This window comes from Rhinatrema bivittatum, chromosome 4 (genome assembly GCF_901001135.1).
Source record: "Rhinatrema bivittatum chromosome 4, aRhiBiv1.1, whole genome shotgun sequence".
NCBI classification, from domain to species: domain Eukaryota; kingdom Metazoa; phylum Chordata; class Amphibia; order Gymnophiona; family Rhinatrematidae; genus Rhinatrema; species Rhinatrema bivittatum.
Window position 1 is genome coordinate 56,554,062 of NC_042618.1, and position 22,388 is coordinate 56,576,449.

Here is a 22,388-nt window from a genome sequence, read left to right on the forward strand (position 1 = left end):
CGGAGTGCACTGTACTGTATTGGCCTGATAGTTTGCTCTGTCTGCTGCTCTCAGAGCTCCTAGGGATCTGTGCCCTCTTGCTACCCTTTCCTGACACTTTGTAAGGATCAGCAGATAACCAGGTGCAAGAGAAAATCACATCTAACCTTCTAGTTATTTTCTTCTTCTGTGGGTTTGTGACTTTCTAGTTCAGTACTGTGTTTCCTGGGGTAATATCTGAATCAGCATTTTTAGTGGGGTTGAAATGTCTCATAATTAGTTAAGCAGTCTTTAATTTGTCTCTCCCGTTTGTCATATATTAAAGTATTGTCAAGAAGTCTGTGGTTCTAATTCAGTTATCTCAGAATTTTGAAGCATTTATTTGTCTAAAATGTATAACAATATTTGTTCTTTTTTCCCCAGGTCAAGTAGTAATAGATAAGAATCCAGGTATCACTTCAGTAGTAAACAAAACCAATCTAATTGATACCACTTACCGATATTTTCAGATGGAAGTACTCGCAGGGGAGAACAATATGATAACAAAGGTAAGAGCGCCCCATATAGATCTGTAGTAGTTAAGGTAGCATAACCAGCCCACATGTAAGCTGGGTTGAAATGCAGCATTATACCAAAAACAGAAGCGCCATAAGAATAGGCTTAGTTGTGCCATCTGGGATGTGATAAAGGCAGTAGTATATAAAAGATTTTTATTAAACGCACTAATAAATAAAAAGGTAGAAGCTGCTAAAATCCCTCCAATGCAATAATTAGGAGGAAGAAATTAGCCCAGGAGAGGGCATAGTGCCGTGACTCCCTAAAGAGGCAAGCGAAGCCCTTGCTTCTCACCATCAAAACTTTTATGTACATCTGAGTTGGAGGGTCATCTACAGGAGCTAGCCGATATAAATAAATGAATAAACGCCCTCCCGTTTTTGACTGTGGATGAGGCGAACTCGATGGAATACAAAATTTCCTGCCAGGAGGTTGAAAAAGCCTTAAAGGCTTTAAGTCCTGGAAAAAGCCCTGGAGAGGACAGCGATATATAAAACTTGGTACTTGCCAATAATGCCAAGGTAGGTTCATTTGTGTAATGGGGAGTTAGTGGGGAGCTTCTGTCTCGGGCTAGGAAGCTTGCTGCTGCTATGGTCATACTGAAAGACCAGAGTGGGTGTGGCTCCTAGTAACCAACTTCACAGGAGGGCGTTTATTCATTTATTTATATCGGCTAGCTCCTGTATGACATTAAGATGCTAGCAAAAATTACTGCCATTCAGTTGGAGAGGCACTTGCCAAGCTTAATCAACAGAGACCAAATTGGTTTTGTGAAGTCAGATAACATCAGGAAAATAATTAATCCCTCTGTTATCCTTATCAAGCTAAGCCAAGATGCTTACCATGTTGAATGACCATCTCTCTCTTTAGAATTATTAAAAAAAAGAAAAATGACTTTGGACACAGTTCTCTAAAATGGATCTCGAGTCTTTATGTAGAGCTCAAAGTACAAGGCAGCATGAATGGAATGATTTCTAAGTAATTTTTCTTCTGAATAGAGGTATTGTGACAACCTAATTAGCCTGAGATGAGACTCCGAGGCCAGAAATATGGATAGAATTATGGTTGGGCAGGTTGGAGATATTTTAAATAAATAAATCAAATACATAATGGCCTGAGAGAGATAAGGCAGGACTGGCAGGTTGTAACTGAGAACAGAGCAGGCATCTTTTGCCTGCATTGGCCAACTTCTTCTTGGGTTGAGCCCTCAGGTGCTGGTGACTGCCAGGGCAACAGGAAACACCAGGCATACACTGAGGCAATGTAGAACCCAAATCTGGAGACAAGAAGGCACCCACAGAAGCAGGACAGGGCCACTACAGGAAAACCCAGAGACACAGAACGCACTTTCAGGAACTCCCTTCTAGACGTTGACAGAGGGAAATGCAACAGCCTAAGGCTCAGCCACAACTGCAGTCCAAGCCTGGAAGTGAGTTTTTGACACCCTGACGTCCATCTCCCTGCCTGCACCACTGGGGGAAAAGTCCAATCCTTTTTGCCAGAATAGAGCTGCCAAACAAAGGACAAGTGGGCCAGAGAATTGTGGAATATGGATACTGCTTGCATTTCTTGCTCCCTCCCTTGAACCAATGGATGTGTGGCTCCAGTTCTCATCCTGTCCAATCAGCTCAATTACAGCTGGAGGCCATAAAACAGGGGTGGTACCTCCGGTCCTCGAGCCACAAACAGGTCTGGTTTTCAGGATTTTCACTGCCTCCATTGTATACAAATCTATTTGCATATTAATTATGGCTATTCTGAAAACCAGCTACCAAAACAAAGGTTAAAAAGACATGCAACAAAATAAGATGTCAAATCTAACAAACTTACAATTTTTTTTTAATGAAACTCATATAATACCCCAATCAATCAAGCATTTCCAAAAATAAATATAAGAATATAACTAGATATAGTCACAAGTACTTCATAAAAAACCTTAAAATACGTAAAAACAGTAAGACATACAGAAGGGCCCACCACAAAACACAATAACAAAAACAACTATAAGACACACAACAAAAAGTCCTATGTCCTTGTAGAAAAAATTTAGTTAGCAAAAAGCTCCTTGTATACCAAGAAGAGTAGTGAAGACCCAAACACCAAATGTCCCTCTCAAAACCAGTAGCGACTGATGTGATCCAACATATTTTCCTATCTGCTGCTTTAAGGAATTCACTGCTACTATTATCAGCAGAATAACTCTTCAAACCAATCTGTAGAATAAATCCATCAAAACCTTTGAGAGTCTGTTGTCCATGGACCAAGAGAGGGACTTTGTGGTGATAGTGTCTAGCGATCTGTTGACTGAAGCAATGTGACAAGGCGATAGCTAAAGCCAGAAGAATGCTGGGCTGCATAGAGAGAGAGGAATAACCACTAAGAAAAAGGAGGTGATAATCCTCTTGTTCAAGACCTTGGTGAGGCCTCACCTGGAGTACTGTATTCATTTCTGGAGACCATATTTAAAAAGGGACAGACAGGATGGAGATGGTCCAGAGAAGAGTGACAAAAATGTTGGGGGTCTCCATCAAATGACGTATGAGGAAAGGTTGAAGGACCTAAATAGGTATACCCTGGAGGAGAAGAGTTGCAGTGGAGATATGATACAGACTTTCAGATAACTGAAAGGTTTTAATGATGCACAATCAACAAACCTTTTCCGTTGGAAAGAAATCAATAGAACTAGTGGTCACGTAATGAAGCTCCAGGGAGGATGACTCAGAACCAACATCAGGAAATATTTCTTTCATGGAGAAGGGTGGTAGATGCTTGGAATGCCCTCCAGAGGAGATGGTGAAGACAAAAGCAATGAAAGAATTCAAAGGGGCATGGGATAAATACTGTGGATCCCTAAAGGCTAGAGGATGGGAATGAAGAAAAGAGTGTCTGGAGGTAACTTGCTGGTGTGGTGGTTATTACCCTTAACCAACAAGCCTTCATACTGTTGATGCAGCTCCATCAAAACTCTACAAATAAAATTGCTCTCTGTTTTAACGGCAGGGGGAAAAGAGGAATTCAATTCAGACAGCAACCAACAAGGACCCTGACTTTTACGGTCTGGGAAACAAGCATGGGGCTAACTTGCTGATGCGGCTATTACTACACTTAACCAATAAGCTTGATACTTTTGATGCAACTCCAACATTGCTTTCTACTTCAATGGCTAGAGATTACAGGGAATTGGACTCAGACAGCAATAAACAAGGGCCCTGACTTTTACAATCTGAGAGACTGAAAGGTATGGGGGTGACCTGTGCGGCGCAGCTGATACTATCATAGCTATGCAAAATCCCAAAACTCAGACCACTTTTCCCTAGGCAATTTATCTTCCAGATGTCCACAATATGTTTGTGGACTGGCTCAACAAAGTCCTTTAGCCTCATGAGTGGTCCCTAGACTAAAATGTCCAGCGGCCTGTTCTTCTGTTGGGGGACTCTGGTTATTGACGTTCTTGCATCAGAGAATGACCAGAAAGTCAGTCCTTTTCCATGAGACCAAGCAGCTGCAGGTCATCTCCAATGTTTTGTGCTATACTGGAGGCTGTGTCTTATTTATGCATATCCTCCAATTCCATTCATCCCCAGTACTGGAAGATCTTTCAGGACAAGGCAAGGGTTATTTCTCATAGCCCTGACTTGGCCTCTTCAGGTGTGGTATCCTTACTTCCAAACCACTTGGGTGTATTTCTGACTCTCATCACCCAGGAGGACAGAAAAGTCTGTCACACAAATCTTCTGTCCTTAGTTGTCATGGTGTTGATGTTAAATACAGAGTAGTATTCTCATTGCTCCTTCGCAGGGATGTGGAGAACATGTTGATCTATTTTAGGAAACCGTTCATCAAGAGGTCTTAAAGTTTCAAGTGGAATAGATTCTCTGGATGGTGTGAGTTTAATCACCTGGACCACTTCAGTCTGAGAGACCTCCATTATCTCTTCTTATCATCAAACCTTGGCACTTCTTCTGTGAAGGTGCATCTCAGTACCATTTGGGCTTATCACCAATAGATGGCTGGAACATCTCTCTCTCTCTTCATCCTTTAGTGTCAGCATTCTTGAAGGAGCTGTGGCATGCCAGGTCTCCAGTCCCTAATATGATGAACTTAATATGGTCCTGGCTCAGCTCATGAGACCTTTCTTTGAACCTCTTGAATCAGTGGACCTGAAGTTTCTCACCTGGAAGGTATTGTTCCTTGTGGCTATCACTTTGGCATGAAGAATAAGCAAATTTTCAATTCCTTGACTATTTGTCATAACCTTTTAGTTTTTTCACAACAGATTTATTCTCCACACTCATCCTAAGTTTCTTTAGAAAATGGTACCTGCCTTCCACATAAATCAAGCAAACGTGCTGCTTATGTTCTTTCCAAAGCTGCATGCACACAAATGAGTTTGGGCTTTTCATCCCTTGGATTATAATAGTCTTCTCATATTACTTACAGAGACCTCAACCTCGCTGTCTAACTCCACAGCTGATCACGTAATTAAGTACAGGCCACGGTGACTTCAATGGCTCACCTGAGGGCCACTTCTGTTGAAGACATCTGCAAAGCTGTTACTTTATTCACACCTTCACATTCCATTTTTGTCTGGACAATATGTTCCAAAGCGACAGTAGCTTTTAGACACACAATTTTGTGTAGCTTGTTCACCCAGTAGCCCATTTTCCACTGGGTGGGATGCGGGTAGTTATTTCCTCCGCAATGTAACCATTAGCTTGGGACTCCCTACTGGTTATGGCAGATTTAAACTTGCTTGTTGATGGAGAAGCAAAGTTGCTTGCCTGTAACGGGAGTTCTCCATAAACAGCAGGATAAATCAGTCATATATGTATTACCCGGCCCCCTCCCTGGAGAGTTGCATATTCACCATAAGCTCTGGAAGAGCTTAGGGTGCTGAGGGGCTCATGAGGCAGCAGCTGGGTGCGGGAACTCCAATGCATGCTTGGAAGCATTTCTGAGCTCTGAGAGCTGGGTCTGTATTGGCGCCATCGGATGTTGCCCATTGGTTTATAGATGATTCATCCATTTACAGAGAAACCCCCATTTCCTAGCGTGTAGCAGATGGACTCAGGACCAATGGGTATAGTGTGCTCCTGATAGCAGTTGGAGACGGAGTCAGATTTCAATCTGACGTCAGCAGTAGTACATATACCCATGCAGGAAGCTCTGCTCTTCAGTATTTCTCTGTCTCCTTAGCAGTTCAGGACTATACACCCGCTTGCACAGTGTTAGAAAATCCAAACCAAAGAAGAAAATTCCAAAATACAGAATAAATAATCTTACCTCTACAGACGAGCCCTGCACTCCTCCGGTGATACCTAAGGGTCCCACCCCCAGTCGAGAATTCCTGAGGTGATTTCTGAGATCCCTCAGAGGTAAGCCTCGGTTCAGTAGCCAGTTCCCGACGTGGACTTAGCCCCAAGGAATGGGAGTGGCTGAGAGGCAGCGGGTGCAATACCAAGCGTGATGGTGAAGGTAATCTTCCCTCTCCCCTCGCAGCTGGAGACCACCCAGCACCAGACTGGGAAACGCCGAGACAAGGTAAGGTAGAAAACTTTCTTAAGTCTCCGAGGCTCGGAAAACTGTACAGCTCGCCATCCGGTGTCTGTCCCATCGGGTTGATCAGCCCCGTCCGGGCTAGACCCCAATCCTCCCACGTGGAGACCCTCTGGGGTGGTCGCCATCTTGCTCGCGTGGTCACCGACGCCATTTCCCCTTGATTGCCACTCTGTTCGCCTAACTGAGCTGCACGCAACTCACTTGCGGGCACAGCGGTGCGCGCATAGGTGCCGGGCGCACAAGTTAAGGCAGTGCGCACAGCGGCACGCGCATCTCCATGGGCGCGCATCCCGGCCTACACGCACATCTTCGGTGCACCCGGAGCGCATATCTAAGCCTCCCGGCGTGCGCACATAAACGCACAGACCAGGTTTTCAGCGACCCTACGTGCACAAACCATGGCACCACTGGCCAAGAAAGCTAAGGCACAAGCCCTCTGCCCAGCCTGCCACATAAGAGCTGCGCAGCAGGAAGAGGCCACGGCCCTGTGTCTACGGTGCGAGGCGGCTCGCCCTGTGTCTACGGTGCGAGGCGGCGCTGGGAGAACCAAGGCAAGGCCCTCCGCAGCCAGTACAGGAATCCGGATCCACCGATAGTACCCCGGACCTCTCTATCCCCAGCTCGGCCCTTCTTCAGACGGGGCCCCCTGGGAACGCAGCTGGGTTCAATTTAGACCCAGGAACCTTTTCCTGGGTAGAATTCTTTAAAGGTCTACAAACCTTTGTCTACATGCAACCAGCGCCACCGATGCCACAGCCTCCACCGGAGGACCCTAACCTCCCAGGGCCCTCTCGGTCTCCCAGAAACGTGCCTCCCCCAGCCAAAAGCCTCACCATGGGGGACACGGACACCTCGGAGGAAGATGAAGACTCCCTGGAGGAATGGGAAATCCCTCCAGGAACGGAACCTTACTGAACCATGATGCGATTCTTCTCCAAAGACAAGCTACCAGACCTCGTGTCTCTCAGCCTGAAGGAGCTGGCCATCCCAGGCACAAGTGCCACAGTGGAACCAAAGACGAACCCTCTTCTAGTAGGGCTCCATCAGGCCTCCTGCCATTTCCCATTGCTGCAAGCCGTACAACAGCTGATCGACCTGGAATAGGATGCTCCAGTGGCCAGTTTCAAAGGAGGATGGGCCCTAGAAGCCCTATACCCACTGGAACCCTCAGCCAAAGAACTCCTGGTTTTTCCCAAAGTGGACGCCATGGTCTGCATGGTCACAAAGCGCACTACCATTCCAGTCGAGGGAGGAGCAGCACTCAAGGATGCCCAGGGCAGACGTCAGGAATCCATCCTTAAACAGTCATTCGACGTATCAGCTATGTCACTACAGATTGCTGCCTGCTGTGCCTTGGTGACACGCGCCTGCTTGTCACTGGCCAGGAACGCTAGCACACCCGTCGAAACACTGGAACCAGCAATATCCTTCCTCACGGATGCGACCTCCGACCTGGTGCGCACCTCAGCCAGGGACGTCTCATCCATTGTGGCAGCCAGAAGGCAACTCTGGCTCCGAAGCTGGTCAGCAGATGCAACTTCCAAGACGAAACTCACGAGAGTGCCTTTTAATGGAGCCCTCCTGTTTGGAAGCGAACTGGAGAAATTAGCTGACAAATGGGGTGAATCCCCAGTACCTCGGTTACCGGAGGACAAGAACAAAAGAAGCCAACGCCCCTCTCCCCGAACATCCAAGGGCAGAAGATCACAGCGCTTTAGACCAATGATGGCCAACCTTTTGCGCTCAGTGTGTCAAAATTCATTAAAAAAAACGAGCATAACTCGGGTGGTGTGTCACTTCTAGAAAAATCCATAATTTTGTGATATTTGTAGCTCTAATATTAATAACAAAAAGTTATAATTCTAATATGTTCTGTATTTATTAATAAAGCACAAACAAATAATTCTTTACCTTACCTGCTTAGTGACTTTTTTGTTGCTGAATTTCATTGGTTAAATCTTCAATTTATTTATTTATTTATTTATTTATTTATTTCACATTTTTCTATACCGAGCTTCATGGTTGAATACCATATCAGATCGGTTTACATCGAACGAGGGATAGAAACTTGTAACAAAAAACGGAACAATAAGTTATAATCAGAAAGAGAGCAAGAAAGTTACATTGAACAAGGACTATAAACTTGGAGGCTTTACAGCTTGGAAGTAAATAGAGTAAAAAAGGCCCGAGTAGGGCCATAACTTAAAAACAAAAGTCATAAGATAGTTTAATTGCGGAGGTATTGGATAAGAGGCATCTCACAAAGAAGGCATGGTTCCATGGCTCGTGAGTAGGATGGTAGATTATTGTGTGTCTGAAGGATCCAAGAAGGCTAGTCGGAACAGCCAAGTCTTAAGTTTTTTTTTTAAAGTTAGTAGGCATGATTCCAACCTGAGTTCTGCAGGAAGGCTATTCCAAATGTTTGGACCTGCTAGAGAAAAGGCTCGGACCCTGGTCGAAACTAGGCGAATGGTTTTGGTTGGAGGGGGTTGTAACTCTTCTTTGTGGATTTCTCTAATCGGTCTGTTGGATGTATGGAGTTTGAGGGGAAATTCAAGGTCAAGATGAAAATAGTTATGGATGGACTTGTGTATCAGGGTGAGAGATTTGTGAAGGACTCTGTAGTAGACTGGTAACCAGTGAAGGTTCGGAGAATTGGTGTAATATGATCTCTTCGGTTGGTACTGGTTAAAATTCTGGCAGCAGCATTCTGTATCATTTGAAGAGGTTTGGTGGTTGAGCTGGGTAGGCCAGTGAGAAGAGCGCTGCAATAATCTATTTTTGAAAATATTAGGGATTGCAGAACAGTTCTAAAGTCGTGGAGATATAGGAGAGGTTTGAGGTTTGAGAATTAAATTAATATTATTAACATATTATATAACATAAATTAACATATTATATAAATTAACATATTATATAACATATTATATAACATAAAACAATTAAAACACTCTCTCCCCCTCCACCACCCCCCATACACAAACTCTTACTCCACTGGATTTTCTCATACACACTCATGCTCTCACACTCACTGGCTCACACACACACACACTGAACCCCAGGCAGGCTCCCATTCATTTTCACACCACTCCCGCTCCATCCTCCGGGCAGGCACCAATTATTCTCACACACACACATACACCCCCATGCAGAGTCCCATTCATTCACATGCACACACTAAAGGCAGACCCCCCTCTCTTTTGCCAGCAACCTCAGAACCTCTCTCATTCCTCTGCTGCCACTGCCACTGTTGCCGCATAGCTATTGGGGAGGTGCCGATTGCTGCTACTGACACTGAAGCCCATTCTGCTGCCTCCTCTGTGCAGGCCCCGTGGGCTTTCACTTTCTCCATGCTGATCTCATACATTGTGAGATCCGCATAGAGAAAGTGCTATTCTTGCACATTCCCAAAGATTACATGTGCCAATCACTAAAAAGTAATTTATTTTGTTTTTTACCTTTGCTGTCTGATCTTCGTTTTCTAATTGGTTGGTCACAGGCTTTTTTTTCCCACCTTCCCTTTCTTATTTTTTTTGCCAATTCCTTTTATATTGTCTTTTTTTTCTGTTTCTTTTCTCTCCATCTTCTTCCCTCAAACACACAGGTTCTCATTCTCACATGCATTTCTCTCTCACACACACACACAAGCTCTCACTGTCACATGCTATCTGACTCACACACACAGGCTTTCTCTCACTCCCACATGCTGTCTTGCTCAAGCACAGGCTCTCACTGTCACATGCTGTCTCTCTCACACACACAGAGGCTCTCACATGCTGTCTCTGCAAACATTCAAGCCTTCACTCGAACACACAATCTCTCAACTCATCTCATACATGCACACATACAGACTCTACAGACCCTCAGCCTCTCTCTCACCTCTGGGCCTCCTCTTCGCGGGTCGCCGCAGGATGGGCTCTGCGGCGGCCCTGCTACCGGGCCTCTTCCTCTTCTCGGGCCGCTGTGACTTGGGATTCGCGGCGGCCCGTAAGCGCAAGTGCTGCTCCTCTTCTGCACGCGCTGATGCTTCTCCTCCTTCCTGCCCACGCGGCTCCGGCAACGTTTACTTCTGGGGCCGCACAGGCAGGAAGGAGGAAGGGCATCAGCGCGTTTAAACGCGATCTTTTTCTTCGGGCCGTGGTGACCTGAGCCTCACCACGGCCCTGCCTATCTGCCTGTCGCTGTGCCCGGGGGCATTGGGGGGGGGGGGGGGGGGGGAATACTAAACTAGTTTTAAAGGGTCGGCACAGCCGATTAAAAAAAAAAAAAATTCCCGATAGTCCACGAAACGCTGCGCGTGTCAGCAAAAAGTCTCGGCGTGTCACCTCTGACACGCGTGTCATAGGTTAACCATCACTGCTTTAGACCCTACAAAAGTACATATCAAGCATCTCGCCCTGCAGGCAGGGGCCAGTCCTTTCGGAACAAACAATCAAGAGGGGAGCCGGCTCAGGCCCAGGCCTCAGCCACACCCCACAATGAGAATAAACTGACCCATCCACAGGAAGAAGCTATAGGGGGCAGGCTTGCCCTATTCTACCAAAGATGGGTCGAGATAACGTCGGACAAGTGGGTCCTAACCATCATTCGAGAGGGATACTATCTGGACTTCCACAGCACCCCTCCGGACAAATTTGTGAAATCCCCTTGCCACGCCCCCTCCAAGAGGTCGGCAATGGAAATCATGCTGGCCAAATTGCTCGCCTTAAAGGCCAAAACATTGGTGCCCACGCAACAACAAAATACTGGGCACTATTCCATCTATTTTATCGTTCCCAAGAAAGAGGGAACGTTCCGGCCCATCCTGGACCTCAAGTCTGTCAACTACTACCTGAGGGTACCACACTTCCGCATGGAAACCCTACGCTCGGTCATAAGGGCGGTACAGCCGGGAGAATTTCTGACATCCCTGGATCTGTCAGAAGCCTACCTGCACATCCCGGTCCATCACGAGCATCAGCGTTTACTACAGTTCACGATCCTGGACCACCGCTACTCTTCAGGCTAGCCACAGCCCCTCGGACGTTCACCAAAATCATGGTTGTAGTGGCGGTGACACTGAGGAAAGAAGGAGTCCTCCTACATCCATATCTGGACGATTGGCTGATCAGGGCAAAATCTGCAGAGGAAAGTCATCAGGCAACCACCAGAGTCAAGAATCTACTGGAGAACCTCGGTGGGTTGTCAACACAGCCAAGAGCTGTCTGCAGCCCTCCCAATCTCTAGAATACCTGGGAGTCCAGTTTGACACCAAACAAGACAAGGTCATTCTTCTCCCTACAAGGAGAAGAAAACTGAACCAATTGCGAAACCTGCTAAGATGTTTTCGCCCCAAAGTATGGGATTACTTCCAAGTCCTCAGCCTCATTTATTTATTTAGGGTTTTTATATACCGACTTTCTTGATATATATATGTCAAATCAAGTCGGTTTCCATATAACACAACTATCGCCGGGGGGCGTTACGTTAAACAATAAACATAGTATTGAACAGAGAACGTGTATCGTTACCTTAAACAATTAATAAGGTCGTTATATTAAACAATAAACATAGTATTGACATCAACCCTGGAAGTGGTCCCATGGGCAAGAGCTCACATGCGACCACTACAGCGCGCCCTACTGTCACGATGGAACCCGATGTCCCAGGACTACTCCGTTCGCCTCCAGCTTCCGGAGGAAGTGCGGACCCAGCTCCAATGGTGGCTACAAGAAGAACATCTGAGTAAGGCTATCCCCACCAACCTGGATCTTGCCCACCACGGATGCGAGCCTACGAGGGTGGGGAGCCCACTGCTAAGAACTTGATGGCACAGGGGCAATGGAACAAGGAGGAGTCGGGATGGAACATCAACCAACTAGAAGCCCGGGCAGTCAAACTAGCCTGCCTATGATTCAGTCACAGGCTCCGGGGAGAATCTGTCAGAGTCATGTCAGACAATGCCACAACAGTAGCCTACATCAACTGCCAGGGAGGAACCAGAAGCCAACAAGTGTCCCTGGAAATAGACCCCCTAATGGTGTGGGCGGAAGCAAACCTACAAGGGATCTCAGCCGCCCACATCGCGGGAAAAGAGAATGCAACTGCGGATTACCTCAGCAGAGAAAGTCTCTAGATCCAGGGGAATGGATGCTGTCGATCACAGCCTTCCAGTTGATAGTAAACCGCTGGGGAACACCAGCCATGGACCTTCTGGCAACCCAGTCCAACGCTTAAGTTCCCAAATTCTTCAGCCGCAGACGAGAACCACAATCCCAGGGGATAGACGCCCTCGTCCAGACCTGGCCACAAGAGGACCTGCTGAACACCTTTCCTCCATGGCCACTACTGGGCAGGATCATCCGCAAGATAGAACACCACAGGGGGCTAGTACTTCTAGTGGCCCCGGACTGGCCAAGAAGGCCGTGGTACACAGACATGCGAAGACTGCTGGCAGGGAGCCCCCTGTTTCTACCTCCACACAGGGACCTGCTCCAGCAGGGACCGATCCTCCACGAAGACCCAACTCAATTCTCTCTTACGGTCTGGCCATTGAGAGGACTCGCCTGAAGAAGAGCAGATACTCGGGGGCGGTGATTGATACATTGCTCCAAACTCCCAAGTTCTCCACATCTCTGACCTACATATGAATATGGAGAATATTCAAAGCCTGGTGTGAAGACCGTGACATCCTTCCACGGACAGTCAAGATCCCCACGATCCTAGAGTTTCTGCAGGACAGATTGCAGAAGGAGTTGTCCCGCAGCTCCATCATGGTTCAGGTGGCCGCTCTGGCCTGCTTCAGGGTCAAAGTGGACGGCATCAGTCTATCTTCCCATCCAGGCATCTCCCGCTTCCTGAGAGGGATCAAGCAAATCCGACCACCACTAAAGTGGCCGGTGCCCCTATGGAACCTCAACCTAGTACTAGGCTTCCTAGCGGGAGCCTCTTTCAGACCTACCTGCGGTCTGTCTCTACGACTTCTAACCTTGAAGACCTTATTCCTAGTGGCAATATGTTCAGCCCGTCGCATCTCCGAACTTCAAGCACTATCCTGCCATGAACCGTTCTTCAGGTGCACACCGGGATCCATACAGCTATGCACTGTCCCCTCTTTCCTTCCAAAGGTGGTGTCTCATTTCCATCTAAACCAAACCATCTCGCTGCCATCTCCAGACGAACATAAGGACTCTGAAGACTCTCGCCACCTTTGCCATCTGAATGTCGGCAGACTCCTAGTCCGATACATGGAAAGGTCAGAATCCGTACGAAAGACGGACCCACCTATTCGTCCTTCTTCACAGCGGAAAGAAACAAGGGGAAGCGGCCTCGCGGGCACCCAAAGCCCGCTGGATCAAAGAAGTAATCAAGGCAGCCTACGTAGAGGCAGGGAAGCCTCCACTTCTACAAGTCAAGGCCCATTCCACAAGAGCCCAGGCAGTGGCCTGGGCAGAAACCAAGATGCTGTCACCCGCCGAGATCTGTCGGGCAGCGACATGGTCCTCCGTTCACACCTTCTCTAGGTTCTACCACCTGGATGTTCAGGCTCGGGAGGACACAGCATTCGCAAGGGCAGTACTAAGTGGGCCATGGGCAGCCTCCCACCCAGTCGGGAATAGCTTTTGTACATCCCATTGGTCCTGAGTCCATCTGCTACACGCTAGGAAATGGAGAAATTACTTACCTGACAATTTCGTTTTCCTTAGTGTAGACAGATGGACTCAGTATCCCGCCCACGGCTGCCTCAAAATATGGAATCCTCAGGGGACAATCCCCGAAAGCAAGACAAACACGGGTAAGCCAGACGCTACCCCTAGTTAAGACACCCATAGTTACCGGGTGTCGGCGTTTCTCAGTTGAGTGCACTAGCGGTCTCCAGCTAGAATTCCCGTCAACCATTTAGTGTTAACCAGGTTAACCAAGTTAATCAAGTTATCCAAACACTCACATAGCCACTATTGCTTTTCGAGGAGAATACTGAAGAGCAGAGCTTCCTGCACGGGTATATGTACTAGTGCTGACATCAGATTGAAATCTGACTCCGTCTCCAACTGCTTTCAGGAGCACACTATACCCATTGGTCCTGAGTCCATCTGTCTACACTAAGGAAAACGAAATTATCAGGTAAGTAATTTCTCTATTACAGATAAGCAACTTTGCTTTGCTTTCTCTTCTCCTTTTACCTCTCTCTTCCTCCTTTTTCTCCCCTCCACCTCCTGAGAGGGGGAATAACATTAAAAAATGTGTGAGAGAGTAAGAAAAGGAAAAGAATAAGGTCCTTGTCTAGTTGCTTTGACAGTAAGCTACTGGCAAGGGCCTATAGCCACTCCCCTCTTATAGCTGAGAATGAGGTCATGAGGAGGCTGTGCCTTCTGTCTACAGCAGCTGAGGAGGGGGAAATTGCAAGTGTAAAGATATGTCTAGCAGGAGTCAAGAGGAGAAAATTCAGGTAAGAATAATTTTACCATTTACAGTAGAGTTCAGTTCCTAGACCTGTGCATCTTTAAAGTGTAATGGGAGAGAGATCATTGTAAAAATGAGACTTTCAGATGATCACTGGTTGGCTGCTCTATGACTATGATCAGGTCTCCTCAGTTTATTAATAATTATCCTTTTAATGCATCCAGTTTTGCAAGGAAAAAAAATGAAATACGAAACTCAGAATGTATTCCTACCTGTGATATAAAACAGAATAACCCATTGCCTATGGAGTCAGCTAGTAATCTGACATTAGCGACAAAAAAACCCCAAAACAGCCAGAACTTTGCATTCTGTTTTCTCTGTGCAGTAACTGGGTAAAAATAAGGGATATTTAACAGGTAAGCTGAGCTAGACATGAGAGAACAGCCACACAGATTGATGAGGATTAGTAGAGTGACATTTTTTTTATTGACTTGTATGCATGAACATTTTATAGGTTAAAGAAAACAACATCAGTTACGAGTTTGATTTTTCCAAAGTGTACTGGAATCCTCGTCTTAGTACAGAGCATGAGCGAATAGTTGGACTTCTAAATCCTGGTGACGTTCTCTTCGATGTCTTTGCTGGGGTTGGGCCTTTTGCTATCCCAGCTGCCAAAAAGAACTGCACAGTATTTGCCAATGACCTCAATCCTGAGTCCTACAAATGGCTGCTTTACAACTGCAAATTAAACAAAGTAGATAAAAAAATTCAGGTATTCAACATGGATGGCAGGGATTTTCTGCTGGGCACAGTGAAAGAAGAGTTAATCAAGCAAATGGCACTTCTGTCCAACGAGAGCGAAAAAGCCCTGCATATCGTGATGAATTTACCAGCCTTGGCTATCGAATTTTTGGATGCTTTGAAACATCTTTTGCCTGAAGCTCCTGGCCACAGTACCATCCTTCCCACCGTACATTGTTACAGCTTCTCCAAAGACGACGACCCTGCAGCTGATGTGAGACGCAGGGCAGAAGCTTTCTTGGGAACCTGCTTGGCGGGACGTTGTTCAATCCACCTGGTGAGGAACGTGGCACCAAATAAAGAAATGATGTGCATTAGCTTTGGAGTCCCTGCCGAGGTGCTATACGAGAAGCACGCAGCAAGTCAAGGTGAGTCGCACAGAGCTTTTGTCATCAGCAGTCTTAGCTTCATTTCAGTAACACGAATGTAAACTTCAGCTCGGCCTTCTTTGCCGTAAGTGGCAAGGTTTGCACTGTAATTTTAGTCAGCTAGGATGAAATTGGTACTAAAAGTAGAAGCTAGAGTTGAAACACTTTCAGTTTTAATTATTACATTTATTTATATTAGGCTTTTGGAGGCACTTCAAAGTGAGTTATGTTCAGGTACTGTATGTAGTTCCTTATCTCCAGAGGGCTTATAAGTTAAGTTTGTACCTGAGGAACATATATAAGAATTCCCAACATACAGTGCACCACCACAAGCTGAAATTGGGCCAAAGTTCAGCTCCTGTTTTTCTGGTGGTCCTGCTTGTTCAGTGACTGCTAGTTTTTCAAGCAGCAGCAGTACTAATCTGAAAAATCAAAATCTCTACTTTCCTAGGGTGTAGCAGATGGACTCAGGACCAGCGGCGTATAGTGTACTCCGTATAGCAGTTGGAGATGGATCAGATTTCAATCTGTCGTCAGCCCTGGTACATATACCCCTGCAGGATGCGCTGCTCTTCAGTATTTTCCGTCTCCATAGCAGTTCGGGACTATATGCACACTCACACAGCGTTGGAGTAATTTATCCAAAGAAACCCAAAACAAGAAGAAATCTTACCTCTATTGACGAGCCCCGCTCTCCTGCGATGACACCCCTTGGGTCCCTCCCCCAGTTGAGAACTCCTGAGGTGATTTCCACGATCCCTCGGAGGCAGGCCTCGGCCCGCTAGCCGACCCTCGGCGTGGACTTAGCCCCCCAGCATCGGGGAAGCTGAGAGGTAGCGGGTGCACTTCGAGCGTGGCGGTAAAGGTATTTTCCCTCTCCTCCCACAGCCGGAGACCGCCTGGAACGAGACCGGGAAACGCCGAGACAAGGTAAGGTAGAAAACCTCTTAAAAGTCTCTGGTTTCCAATGTTCGAAGAGTCGCACAGTTTGCCAGCCGGCGCCAGTGCCACCAAGTTGATCAGCCCTAGCAGGGCTAGGCCCCAGTTCGATACGAGGGTCCTCCCAAGTGGAGACCCTCCAAGGTGGTCGCCATATTGTCCGCGTGGTCGCCGTCGCCATTTTAATCTGTTTGCAGCCCTGTCCGCTGTCTCAATCCGTGCGCACAAACCACTTGTGCGCATAGCGACGTGTACAAACACAAGCTTCACTGTGCCGGGTGCATAAGTTCTTGGCCCTTGCGCACAGCGCCGCACCCATCTTTCGCACACAACCTCGATGCACCGGAGTGCATATTTAAGCCACCTGGGCCCTGTATTTTTACGCGCACAAGCCATGGCACCACTGGATAAGAAGCTCAAGGCTCAGGTCCTCTGCCCAGCATGCCACATTAGAGCTGCGCAGCACGAAGAGGCCACAGCCTTGTGTATACAGTGCGAGGAGGCCCTGGGGGATTCAGCCCAAGGCTCTCCCCAGCCGGTATTGGGATCCGGCTCCTCTGACAGTACGCCGGACTTCACTACTCCCAGCGGGAGCCTCCTTCAAACGGGGCTCCCCAGGAACACAGTATTTATCCCCTGGGTTGAATTCTTCAAAAGCCTGCATACATTTGTCCACATGCAACCGGCACCTCCGATAACACGGCCACAGCCTCCCCCAGAGGACCCCAACATCCCGGGATCCTCTAAACCCAGAGAATCAGAGCCTCTGGAGGAAGGGGAACTCTTTCCCCCCCCCCCCCCCCCCCCCCAGGGACCGAACCCCATGAAACCATGAGGCGTTGTTTGCCAAGGACAAGCTTCCAGACCTGGTCACGCACAGCTTGAAAGAGCTTGCTAATCCGGGCACAAGTACCTCGGGGGAACTTAAGACGAACCCCCTCCTAGAGGGACTCCGTCAGACCTCCCGACATTTTCCGCTGTTACAAGCCATCCAGCAGCTAATTGACCTGGAATGGGAAGCCCCAGAGGCCACGTTCAAAGGGGGGGGGGGGCGGGCCCCTGGCAACCATATACCCCCTGGACCCTGCTGCCAAAGATCTCTTGGTGACACGCGCTTGCTTATCACAGACCAGGAACGACACTCCCGGTGAAGCCCTGGAACCAGCAGTATCATTCCTCATGGATGCCACCTCTGATTTGGTGCGTACCGCGGCTAGAGGTGTGTCATCCGTCATGGCGGCCAGAAGACAACTCTGGCTCCGAAACTGGTCAGCTGACGTGACATCCAAAACGAGACTCACGAGGATGCCCTTCAAGGGAACCCTCCTGTTCGGAAGCGAATTAGAGAAGCTAGGCAACAAATGGGTCAAATCCCCAGTACCACAATAGAAACCAGCGACCCTTCCCCCAAACTTCCAGGGGCAGAGGATCACAGCGCTTCAATCCATACACAAGCACATATCAAGAGTCTCACCCGGCAGGCAGGGGCCAGTCCTTTCGGAATTAGCACAACAAAAACGGGAGCTGGCTCAGGTCCAGGTCCCAGCTGCACCCCACAATGAAAATCAGCCGACTCGTCTAAGGGAAGAAGCCATAGGGGGCAGACTTGCCCTATTCTACCAAAGATGGGTCGAGAGAACTTCGGACAAGTGGGTCCTAACCATCATTCGAGGGGGATATTATCTGGACTTCGACCACATCCCCCTGCCAAGACCCCTCCAAGAGGACAGCAGTGGAATCCACACTGACCGAATTACTCACCTTAGAGGCCATAACACCGGTGCCCTCGCAATAAATAAATACTGGGCACTATTCCATCTATTTTATCGTCCCCAAGAAAGAGGGTACGTTCCGGCCCATCCTGTCAACCGCCACCTGAAGATCCCTTGCTTCCACATGGAAACCCTACGCTTGGTCATAAGGGCGTTACAGCCGGGAGAATGCCTTACATCCCTGGATCTGTCGGAAGCTTACCTGCACATTCCGGTCCAGCAAGAGCATCAGCGTTTTCTACGCTTCACCATCCTGGATCACCACTACCAGTTCCGGGCACTACCATTCGGGTTAACCACAGCATCCCGGAAGTTCACCAAAATCATGGTGGTGGTGGTAGCGGCAGCGACACTGAGGAAGGAAAGAATCCTCGTACACTCATATCTGGATGATTGGCTGATCAGGGCAAACTCACCAGAGGAAAGTCAAAACTCTACTGGAGAGTCTCGGGTGGGTGGTCAACACAAACAAGAGCTCTCTGCAGCCCTCCCAATCTCTAGAATACCTGGGAGTTCGGTTAGACACCAAACAAGCCATGGTCATTCTGACCCCCGACAAGGAGATCAAAACTGATGACCCAGTTGCGAACCCTGTTGAGCGAGCTTCGCCCCAAGGCATGAGACTACCTCCAAGTCCTCAACCTCATGGCATCCACAGTGGAAGTAGTGCCATGGGCAAGAGCTCACATGAGGCCTTTACAGCGCTCTCTACTATCACAATGGAGCTCGCTGTTCCAGAACTACACCATTCGCCTCCAGCTCCCGGACAAAGTTCAGCACCTGCTACGATGGTGGCTACAAGAAGACCATCTGAGCAAGGGAATGAGGCTATCCTCACCGACCTGGATCCTGCTCACCACGGACACCAGCCTATGAGGATGGGGAGCCCACTGCCAGGAGCTGACCGCCCAGGGGCAATGGGACAAGGAAGAGTCGGGATGGAACATCAACCGACTAGAAGCACAGCCTGCCTATGGTTCAGTCATAGACTCCGGGACAAATTGGTCAGAGTCATGTCGGACAATGCCACAACAGTGGCCTACATCAACAGTCAGGGAGGAACTAGAAGCCAACAGGTGTCCCTGGAAATAGACCCCGTAATGACGTGGGCGGAAGCAAACCTTCAAGAAATCTCGGCCGCCCACATCGCGGGGAAAGACAACGCCACTGCGGATTACCTCAGCAGAGAAAGTCTAGACCCAGGGGAATGGAAACTGTTGTCCACAGCCTTCCAGTTGATAGTAAACCGTTGGGGAACACCAACCATGGACCTCCTGGCAACCCAGTCCAACGCCTAAGTGCCCAGCGGCTTGAGCCACAGACGGGAACCTCAGTCCCAGGGGATCAATGCCCTGGTACAGACCTGGCTACAGGAAACTCTACTAATCGCCTTTCTGCCATGGCCCCTATTAGGTGGAATCATCCACAAGATAGAACACTACAAGGGACCAGTACGTCTAGTGCCCCCAGACTGGCCAAGAAGGCCGTGGTATGCAGACATGCGAAGGCTACTGACAGAGAGCCCTCTCCCTCTACTTCCACACAGGGATCTGCTCCAGCAAGGACCAATCCTCCATGAAGACCCAACTCTATTCTCTCTTACAGCCTAGCCATTGAGAGGACTCGCCTGAAGAAGAGCGGATACTCTGGGATAGTAATTGACACCCTGCTCCGAGCACACAAGTTCTCCACATCTCTAACATACATAAGGATTTGGAGAGTATTTGAAGCCTGGTGTGACATCACCCCATGGTCAGTCAAAATTCCCATGATTCTGGAATTCCTGCAGAACGGCTACACGCTACACGCTACGGCTACACGCTAGGAAATAGAGAAATTACTTACCTGATAATTTCGTTTTCCTTAGTGTAGACAGATGGACTCAGCATCCCGCCCACGGCTGCTGTCAATCATGGAATTCTCGGGTGACATCCCCGAGAGCAAGATAATCATGGGTAAGCCAAGCTTCCCTCTAATTAGGACACCCATCCTACTGGGTGTCGACATTCTCGGTTGAGAGCACTGGCGGTCTTCAGCTATAGCCACCTCAACCAGTTTTATTTTTATTTATTTACTGGTTTTTATATACCGTTGTTTGGAGCAAGCCTTCACAACAGTTTACAGGTTTAACAACTAATTACATATAACAAAGACAAATGTTGAAAACATTATAACGGGAGGATTAAGGCTGGGCTCACATATTACAAATAACAGGGCCAAACAATGAGAGCGTTATAACAAATAATTTGGGGGGAGAGAGGAGGAATTTTCATAACTGTTAACTGGGATTATAACTTAACTTATTACATAAAATGGGGCATGATATGGAGCATTGTGACAAGATCATGGGTAAATGAAGAAGGGTGATAAATAAGATTGATATTAAGTTAAAAGGTGGGGAAGGGTGGACGCTTATAATTCTGAGGGTAGTCCTGGGTGGGGGTAGGGAGGAGATAGAGGCTAGTTAATTTAAGGTTGAGAGACTTAGTTAATAAAGTTCTTGGTTAGTTCATTGGTAAAGATCAAGGCTGTTCAAGAGGGAACGATCATGTTAGGGAGAGGGAGAGGACGATCTGTATTTAGGGAGGAGAATTTATCCGGTACCGTCTTTATATGTGTGTTCGAAGAGCCAGGTTTTTAGGAGTTTTCTGAATATTTTTATGTTGCCTTGTTTTCGTATGCTTTCTGGTAGGGTGTTCCAAAGGCGAGGTCCCGCAAGGGAGAACACTCTGTCCCAGACTGAAATGAGTCTGGCAGAGGAGGGTGTGGGTATTGTTAGTAATGCTTTATTGGCTGCTCTTGTGTTGCGTTGTGGGGTGTATATTTGGATTGCCTTGTTCAGCCAATCGATTTCTTTTCTGTAGATTGATTTGTGTAATATGGATAGAACTTTAAAATCGATTCTTTTTTCGATGGGCAACCAGTGTAGGGCTTTTAGTACAGGCGTTATGTGTTCAGATTTTCCATGGCCGATTAGGGTTCTTGCAGCTGCATTCTGCAGAATTTGAAGTGGTCGTATCGAAGATTTGGGGAGGCCTAATAGGAGGGAGTTGCAGTAGTCAAAACTCGTGAATATCAGTGACTGGAGAATGGTTCTGAAGTCTTTCGGATTTAGGAGGGTTTAAGCCTTTTTAAGGTTAGCAATTTGTTGACACCTTCTTTTATCTTCATGGAAATGGGTTTTTTTTTTTAGATTAAGTTCTGGATCAATCCAGATCCCAAGATCTTTCACTTTATCATTTATTTTGATGCAGAGGTTGTGTTTGTTGTGGGTTTTCTTTCCAGTAGTATGTATTCCATTTTGTACATGTTAAGGCAGAGTTTCATTTTATTTAGAAGTTGTTTGATGGAGGTTATGTATGTGGTTGATAGCTTGAAGGTATTTTCAAGTGTGTTGGTAACGGGTATTAGTAGTTGAATGTCATCAGCATACATAAAGTATGTAATGTTGAGACTTGAGAGAAGTTGACATAGAGGGAAGAGATATATGCTGAACAGTGTGGCTGATAAGGCTGATCCTTGGGGGACACCTGTGTCAAGTGTTGTTGAATCGGATTTGTTGTTATTGATGTTTACTTGATAAGATCTGTTGCTTAGGAAGGAAGTGAACCAGTTCAGTGTTGTGTCTGCAAGTTCTATTTCGGAGAGTCTGATTAAGCTTTTGTTGTCAACTGTGTCAAAAGCTGCAGACAGGTCAAGTAGTATAAGAAGGAAGCTTTGGCCTTTGTCAAAGCCTCTTATGATCGTATCAGATAGGGCGAGGAGAAGGGACTCAGTGCTGAAATGTTTTCGGAAACCATGTTGTGTTGGGTAGAGGATTTCGTTAAGTTGTTTGAGAACAGCTTTTTCGATTAATTTGGCAAGAAAAGACAGGTTGGAAATCGGACGGTAGTTGTGTTTTGTTTTTTTTTTAGTATAGGTTTAATTGTGGCTATCTTTAGAATGTCAGGTAGGGTTCTTTCTTCAGTTCAAGTTAATCAAGTTATCCAAGTTATTCAGTCACACATATATCCATAATTGCTTTTCGAGGAGA

The 22,388-nt window shown here is 47.3% G+C and overlaps 1 protein-coding gene across 1 annotated transcript in view; it reads left to right on the plus strand.

Moving 5' to 3' along the window:
• Positions 1-22,388, plus strand: part of TRMT5 (tRNA methyltransferase 5) — a 28,556-nt gene that overhangs the window by 4,681 nt on the left and 1,487 nt on the right. Inside the window, exons 3-4 of the mRNA XM_029598156.1 lie at positions 403-527; positions 14,990-15,644. Coding sequence (XP_029454016.1) covers positions 403-527; positions 14,990-15,644 — 780 coding nt within the window. The remainder of the gene's footprint in view (positions 1-402; positions 528-14,989; positions 15,645-22,388) is intronic.